The sequence below is a fragment of the Morone saxatilis genome, unplaced genomic scaffold (genome assembly GCF_004916995.1).
Source record: "Morone saxatilis isolate NCDOM2014 unplaced genomic scaffold, NCSU_SB_2.0 Contig8, whole genome shotgun sequence".
NCBI classification, from domain to species: Eukaryota; Metazoa; Chordata; class Actinopteri; family Moronidae; genus Morone; species Morone saxatilis.
This window is the reverse complement of record NW_023340257.1, coordinates 23,704,259-23,712,672: the sequence shown is the minus strand read 5'-3', so window position 1 is coordinate 23,712,672 and position 8,414 is coordinate 23,704,259. Positions and strand designations below refer to the sequence as shown.

Below are 8,414 nucleotides of genomic sequence, written 5' to 3'. Positions count from 1 at the left end.
GAATGTGTTTGCACATTGACAGAGGGGAGGAAAAAGCAATAGACAGATAGAGATGGGGGGGATAAAAGATGCTCTCAGAGGCTGGTGTGTGGTCTTTACCCTGGGGGGGTCGGCTTGCAGGGCAGCCAGGTAGTTCTCCAGGGCCAGACGGCGCCGGTCATTCAGCATGGCCTCCACCCGGGCGAGGTGAGTCTCCACCAGCTGCTGCTTCTCACTGGCTGCCTCCTCTTCCAAGGACTCCACCATGGCTTGGAAGTGCTGTAAACAAAATCATAAACATATATAAATATGTATATGCACCTTAAACTGTACGGCAGAACAAAGCTCTTTTAACTTTTACTTAAAAAGTAAGAAAAAATCCTCTCGGTTTCACTCATGCGCCTCTCAGGCTCGTCAAGAGAGTTAGGGACTCATTTAGAAGTCTCCACATTCAGACAGTGCCCTAATTTAGCCTTAGAGTGATAAAGATAGAGCAGCCGGGGAAAAGGGATCTTTAATGGGACTGGGAGTGAGGGACCCAGGGCCTGTAAGTCATCATATCTCACCAAAACAAAGGGACAAAGGCAGGACTCCCAGGGGGAAGGATCAGTGTCTTACCTGGATCAATGTCTGCCTCTCAGCCTTCGGCAGGTTCTTAGCCTGGCGATCAGCCTCTTCCCACTCTTTTCTTACCTGAAGTGAGAGAGACACAGAGAATGATGGAAGGTGGTCCTCTTGCACCTGTTCACTCAGAGTGAGCCAGACAATTGCCAACAGTAATTTTTGTAAAAGCAGATGGGGTTGGGAGAAACAAAGCCTGTAATTGCATGAAGGTAAGAGACACTTAAAGTATGACCTTGCTCCTTGCCATATTCTTGCCTTCAAATGTTCAAATATTAAGAGTACTTAGAATAGCCAGCCGACTTGCACATTTTCTGGCCCTGAATTCCCTCAGGCAGCAGCTACACTCAGCTGCTCCCCAACAAGCTTAAGAGCTTAATTTCTAAACTTAAACTACAAAAATATTATACTTGTTTCCTACTCAAGTTCTTTAAAAAAAAGAAGCAAAATAGGTCACAAACTGCATCACAGTTACTGATGAATCAGGGATACACGGTAATTATCGAGGATGATAAATTATGGGTCTATAATAGTAATAATTCACTTTGAATTCGTATGCAAAACAATTGATAGGCTATAAAAAGCAATTTTAAAAAAAATTTACAATGTACATAAACTACAGGTTATTGACTAAAATACAAAAATGTCAGAGTATTGGTTTTCTTATCGGTATCGGCCATGAGAAGCCAATTATTGTATTGGCTGAAAAGAAGTCAATATTGTTCATCTCTAATGCAAACACTAGTGTACAGTCTATGAACTCAAATGTTTTTATCTATGGCGACGTTCAAACTGCAAGCAAAACTGACCCAAATCTGCTCATATGTGACTGAGATCTGCTTGTTTCATGACAGTGGAAGAACAATGAAGTGTTAGCCCTCATAAGTATTTGGATATTCACTTTAGAATTTGATATGGGCCACATTTAAAAAATAATGTCAACAGTTCTGAGCAATAACTCAAAATTACAGTTTGAACATAGTTTATGGTTCCTTCTTATTGAGGAAAATGAATGAAGTACAACAGCTTTCACCACATGACTGCCCTCTATTAAAAGAGTAAATGTTCTATAGATTGTGTAAATGTAATGTTTACCACCATGCGATATTCTGTGATAATACTAATGCTTTTATTTTGTAGTTTTTGGCTCAACAGGCAGTTACTTAGCAAACACTGCAGGCAAAACACATCATGTTAAAAGCAAGAAAATCCTCCATCTGGAAAAATATTCTTTAATCAGCTGGTATTGATATGTTTAATTTATTCATATTGTGCAATTAAGCAGAAAAAAATCTGTCTTTTTGCCTCTTTAATTAGGGAAGTGGTGTCCTAGCTTGACATGGTAACTCACCCTTTCCATGCGGTTGCGGTGCCTGATCTCCAGCTGCTCCTTGGCCCTCTGGAAGCGACTGTGCTCCTTGTCGTCGGCCGGGGTCTCGAAGTAGATGTCAACATCATCGGTGGGCTGGGGAGTCGGCGGCATGGCTGCAAATTCAGAAGCAGATGGGTGAGTGGACGGGGCTGCACACTGACAACCAGGCAGACAGACACAGAAACAGACAGACAGGCAGACTGGCTGATCCAGGAAGACATAGGTAGGCAGGAAGACAAAGACAGACCGACAACTGGGCACAGAGAAAGAGAGAGAGAGTTGAAAGTGGAATGCAGATTGAAGTTGGACAAAAATCCTCACAGAAGCACTCCTATCATTGGCGTTCTTCCACCCTCAGTAACTCGGATAAATTTAAAAGAATCTGACAGTCTTTCCTTTTGAATTCCTTTCATCTTCCCATCGGCTTTCTGCTGACAGGTCGCATCTCCAACACTAATGGAAATATTTCTGTGTTTGACGGCTGGGTCATCTGGGGCGATGCCAGAGGGCTCTGTTCTGGGTTCCTCGCTATATAGTCACGCAGGACTCACTCTCTGCACCGCTGTAAGTCGCAAAAAACAACAATGCTCCGGGCTCGCAAACAGGAACACCTCATTGTTTCACCTCACCCTCAAAAACAGGAGGCACAAGGGGTTAACAGATAAACACGTGGTTTCTGCTTTGAACTTGACTGCTTCAGCTCCTACAATGATTTTAGTTCTCAAATGCAGAATCCGACTGGTTATGGCTATGAATTGGGTTTGAACTGATGGAAAGTGAGTCATTGTGAGGTGCAAAAAATAAAATAAAAAAAGGTGCTTGTTGACATGTGCTTGTGGGGGTTCTAGTTAAAGTAGTGGCAGTGCTCTGTGAGCAGACAGACAGATTGTTTCCAGGCAGACAGACAGATTGTTTGCAGGCAGACAGACAGAAACATGAACAAATGGCAGGAATGAACAGCAGACAGGCAAACAAAGAAGAAAGAAAACTCTGGAAAGTGTGTTTGAAGTCGAACACATCGAACACTAAAGTAAGAAGAGATAAGAATGTTGTGTTTTTTTATTTGGTGTTTTTTACTTGAATTTTAATTTTACTTTTGTTTTCCCAATTAAAAATGTATTTTAAAGGTCTGACCTGTTATGCAAGTTAAGCAGGATATTATTTAAAAGTATTGGTACTAAAACCAAAATCATACTTTTTTCATGCATTTATTTGAGTAAAATAAACTTGTTTTTCTGCAAATTCTTCATTTATTAAAAGAAACTTAATGTCTCAACTGGTCAACTTTGTCTAAACACTGGCAGCTGAAAAAGAAACTGGCCTTAAAAAATACACAGTTGGCAAAATTATGGATATAACAACAAGAGTAAGATTTTGAGCAGGTATTAAATGTCAGCTTTCCATATTTTGCAGTTTTCCAATATTTGTGCTACAGACACATTTCAGTTGTTGGCAATAAAGTATTGAGTTTCGATTCCCTCAGTGACAATGTGCAGGAAGTACACTGACTAATCAATGTTTGATTACCGGAGTGAACAGAGTGTTCTCTGAAATATAGATATCTCTGTGGATGCAGTTAGTGTCCAATGTTTTACTTAAATAATAATTAATTAATTAGGAAATACATCCTAATATAAGCTTAATTTATTTCCGTCTCATATTGTTAATATTGAAAACGTCAATAGTTCCAATTTAGTAGAGCATTAACCAAAACTAATGAACCAGTGTGTGCCATAAATGAAAACATTAAGATCAAATTTGTCATTACAAATAGCCTATTTATTAGTGAAGAACTAGATGCAAAATGATATTTTATTCAGTGTAACAGTGCTGAAACTATAAACTGATGAATCTATTGACAGAAAATGAATCAGTAAAAATACTAAATGCTGCTTCCATTGACTTTAATGCGATGATTTGATATTTGATTTAAATTAAATATTATTTTGAACTGTTGCCTTGACAAAACAGGCAATCTGAGCATATGGCTCTAGGAATTTGTAATAAATAGTTTTTTTAATATTTCATTTTCCAGCCTAAAGGATTAATTAAAAAAAGAATTGCCACATTATAATATTTAAAATAACCATTAGTTGCAGCACTGATTATATCAGTGTAATAATAAAACAAAAGAGAAAGATGTCGAGTGGATTCAGTTGTTGTGATTGTCGTGGTGGAGGTGGCATGGTAACAACAGCTGTAGTGATTTGATGAGTGGCAGCTGAAGAGTGCCGAACAGGTGTTCTGCTTAGAAGTCAGGGACAGACTATGTTATCCTAAAGTGTTTTCAGCGGAGAGCTTGCAGCAAAGACACAAACAGAAAGAGAGAGGAGGGGGGGGTGTTTTCAAACCAGCCCCTGTCAGGCGGGACTTACTCAGGCGCTTGCACACGGCCATGCAGTACTCCTCTGAGTCGAAATTGTTGCGGTTGCCGGCACAGCCCCCGTATATGAAGCGCACACACTTCCTCTGGCTCAAGTCGAAGTGCCAGCGGGGCATGGAGGCACGGCAGGGGCCTGTCTCAGCCTCCAGGGTGCACACCGCTGCCAGGGGACAGCTTGTTAGATCATCCGGCCACTAGGGGCAGCACTTAATTCCAGTCTCAATAGCAAAACACTCAGGAAAAAAAAACTACCATCAAACTACTGCTACATCCACAAATATAATTAAACTAAAACAAAACAATAAATATACTGGAAAAGCTCCATTTTGTACATGATGAGCAGGGTTTAACAGCGGTTTGGCAACAAGTAAGGCAGGATGATTTGTCCTTGTACTCTGATAAAGCAGAACAGTACATCACAGTGTCTGCTGTGAGCTAAAGAAAAGGGCATCTGCTGATGCATACACTTATCTAATTACAGTCTGGCTGAGATTTAAGCACATAGCCAATAGTTTAAAAGTTAAAAAGGTTTGATTATATTTAAGTGGTAGGCAAAGTGCCAATAAGAGAGGGGGAGAGAGAGAGAGATGGTACATTATAATTTAAAACAACTCATTACAAACCTTTTACTTCCTGCAGAGTCTTGTCCTCATCTTGGCTTTCTGACATTTTGCTGCTCTCTTTCTTCTCATCCTCGTCCTCCTTATCTGCCTCCTCGTCTTCGTCCTCGTCCACGGGATCCTCTTTTTGTGTTGGCTGCTCGTCAGCTGGGGTCTCACTGAGGGGAGGAGGAGGAGGAGGGGGAGGAAGAGGTGATTGAGTGAAGGGGTGGAAGCCAGGAAGAGGAGTGATTTATCAAAGGAGGCAGAGCAGCTGCCATAGGTCAATGTCACAACACGTTAATTCATCCAGATGGCCGGTAATACCCGCCCTTCGCAAGAGAGCCCATCTCACGCTCACAATATTTCAAGACATGCCATGCAACACAACCACACACGACCACAGACTTCTGAACCACTCACCTGTCCTCCTCCTCCTCGACCAGGTCGGCCTCGTCAATCTCCTCATCCTCTATCTCCTCCTCTTCGTCGTCCTCCTGGGAGGGCAGGGAAGGTGGAGCGGACTCCCCGATGCGAGAGGAGGGGCAGCACACGTACTCAGTGCCGTGGAACTTGTCAATGCCACAGGGCAGCAGCATGCCGTAGCTGTGCAGCACCATGGAGCTCTTGGCACAGGCCTGGCAGGGTAGAAGAAGTGAGCTAGTGATGATATTGACTGAACATGGCACGTGGGTTTCAGATTGATGAAGCTGTCGTGCTTTCTAGGACTCTCACTAGTACTCTCAAGTATCAATTTTAGCTTTGACAAGGTGATATTAGTTTAACCTTTATTCGTCAGGGGAAAGATAAAAAACAACGTCAACAATGATGCCCATGCCAGATGGAGGAGCGTGTGAGTCATGGTGGGACGAAACTGCAGAAGTTTTATTAATTCAGTCTCATGATCTTGTTGACTTGCTGCAGTAGGGCTCTTGTTTTTAATTTTTTTTAAAATTAGAGGCCCAAAATACCCGAAGTTTTTCAAAAGGAGGGAATCCCCATTGATTATTTTGGTCTTCATAAATCCAAAAGTTGTTGCATTTTTGGTAACACTTTATTTGTATAGTCTGCCTACAGACAGTTTATAGTGTATTTGTAACATTTCAGCAGCTTATTAGTTGAGATTCAACATCTGTTTTCTGATATTACACCACTGTGGTTTTTAGGTTTAGACACAATACAACATCTCAGTTAGAGTATGTTCATGAATTGTCACATTTACAAATACATATATTATCATAATATAATAATATAATATACATTCTGTAGGTGGACTATCCAGATAAAGTGTTACCACATTTTCTCCTGCAAGAAGAACAACTAACCACAGATTACAGTAAATGATGCCCTCTTGCCCCTCGAAGCAATTAAAACACAAAACATGGTTCAACTCCAGAATCTTTCACCTTCTGGGTTTTTATATTTTTTATTATTTAATTACATTTTCATTTATTTCTTAAATAATTGTTATATGTATTATTATAGATGATAAATATGATATGAACATATTTGTAATAACAATAAAGATTTGTAAAGAAACCAAAAAACTACTGAAAGTGAATCGATATTTCAGTTTGTTTTAGTTTTAGGAGAAACTTAACCTTTTTGTTATTAAGCCCACACAAACCAATGAACTACATACACAGCCAACTTTAGGTGACTAGCACTATCAAATAGGTTTAGCAAACTATAAAGAAGAACTTCCTGTTTGTAATCAAATAGTGTAAAGTAATATTTAAATTGGACTCATTTACTGTGTGTGTTCAATGACTTGCAGAAATCTTATGCTAAGACAGCATTCTCTATCCTTTCAGATGTTTACTGTCCAGCCTCGGAGATGCTCCCTGTATTTATTTTATGACTCCTAGTATGGTTCTGGTCCCTTGCGGTTACCTGACACAGTTACAGATCTATCCATGTACATAATACAGACATACTGATTTTAGAGCTAGCTCTCTTGTCACATACTGACTAAAGTGATAAATGGGCCACACTTCCAAAAAGTCATGAGGCCCTTTAACAAACTGGCAATTTTTCAACAATGCTTCAAATAGCAGCTAGGAGGTACCGAACTCAACTTCAGTGTAACGGATGGCTGCTGAGAAACTCCACTGGAGCAGTCGAGGATTAGCTGCCCTGCTTAAGAACATCTCAGTGGCAGTTGGTGAGGGAGCTGAGATTGTTTTTGAATCATTTATTTTTTTTTTACCCAGATTTTCCCACTGGTAAGATTTATTACTGCTCGGCTGTAACAAATTTGTTATCGACTGCAGGTTATTTGTGCCTCTGGATGTCACAGTATCTGCTGGCTGCAAGGCTGCAGATGAAACTTGGCTTCGGGCGTTTGTAATAGGCTTCGGAGTAAGAGTAAGAGTCATGAAGCATGAGGCAGGGAGAGACAAGAGCAGACGGTTGATGGGCTCAGAGAGCTGCCTGCTGCTCGTACTGTCGTGGTCAGAGTGGCCCCCTAGGGCCGGCTCCCGAGCTGCCCAGGGGGGATTAGTTGCATTACAGCCACAACACTAATCTGATTAGGAGCTGAAATGTGAGGGCTCCCAGTCAGCCTGCGATCAGAGGGCCTCAGAGACTCACAGAGACAGGTGGAGAGGTATTAGGGAGGGAAGAGGAAAGATTGGAAAGCAATAAAAGTGTGACGGGGGGACTTAAAATTAGTTTAGTTTAATTTCTAAAAGTTAAGTTGATGCCTAAGACTTCTTCTTCCCACAGGAGTTTTCTTTTCCATTGCTCTGCTATCTCTGAGATACAGCCTCCCACTGTTTCCTGTGAAGTTATTCTTTCCTTACCTCTTTGGCCACACCGTGCCATTGCTGATGGCTGACGCACATGTCCATACGCTCCTTGTGAAAGAACTTGCACTTCTCTGGAACCAGAAGTACGTCACTCACGAACTCGCCCACTGTAACAGCAAATCACATGGATCAATATGCCTGTTAGTCATGCTACCAATCTGTCCAGAAGAAAATAATACAAAATCACTCCCCTGCCTGGTTACTGCCAGGGTTAGAAACAATGAATCCCCAAGTGGGACTAAAAAAGGAATAACAGATGAGATGAGTGAAAAAAATGGCATTATTCAATAATTCATAGCTGTCTGATCCTTTACATTTCATTACAGTGGCGTAACAGAAAGGCCATTTGACACTTGAACATCTGTCCGTGCACCTGAACCCGAGAGGGATTTATGAGGGATATTCTACACCGCATCTGTAATTCTGCAATCAAAATGGCAGTGGATAAAATCAGGTTTCACACTCTTTAAAGGTAGTCCAGACTCTTCCTGCGAGTCAATGATATCATTTGCTTGATGAATTCAATTCGGAGATGTTTTATTCATAGAACGAGCTGACAGAAAGCAGATCTAGGGGAAATAAAAGACATGAAAGCCATCTTGTGAATTCCTATGAATAGTTTCAGGTTGAAAACCATGTGCGTGCAAGCA

The 8,414-nt window shown here is 41.1% G+C and overlaps 1 protein-coding gene across 4 annotated transcripts in view; it reads right to left on the bottom strand.

Moving 5' to 3' along the window:
• The window catches only part of aplp2 (amyloid beta (A4) precursor-like protein 2), a 53,741-nt gene that overhangs the window by 12,841 nt on the left and 32,486 nt on the right, over nucleotides 1-8,414 (bottom strand). For 3 of the 4 annotated variants that reach the window (XM_035679845.1, XM_035679842.1, XM_035679841.1), the window contains exons 4-10: nucleotides 7,759-7,871; nucleotides 5,378-5,592; nucleotides 4,979-5,133; nucleotides 4,348-4,515; nucleotides 1,952-2,085; nucleotides 598-672; nucleotides 100-258 (exon numbers count right to left, since the gene is read on the bottom strand). In XM_035679845.1, the coding sequence (XP_035535738.1) occupies nucleotides 100-258; nucleotides 598-672; nucleotides 1,952-2,085; nucleotides 4,348-4,515; nucleotides 4,979-5,133; nucleotides 5,378-5,592; nucleotides 7,759-7,871 (1,019 nt within the window). The remainder of the gene's footprint in view (nucleotides 1-99; nucleotides 259-597; nucleotides 673-1,951; nucleotides 2,086-4,347; nucleotides 4,516-4,978; nucleotides 5,134-5,377; nucleotides 5,593-7,758; nucleotides 7,872-8,414) is intronic. The other variant, XM_035679844.1, reaches the window with a different exon arrangement.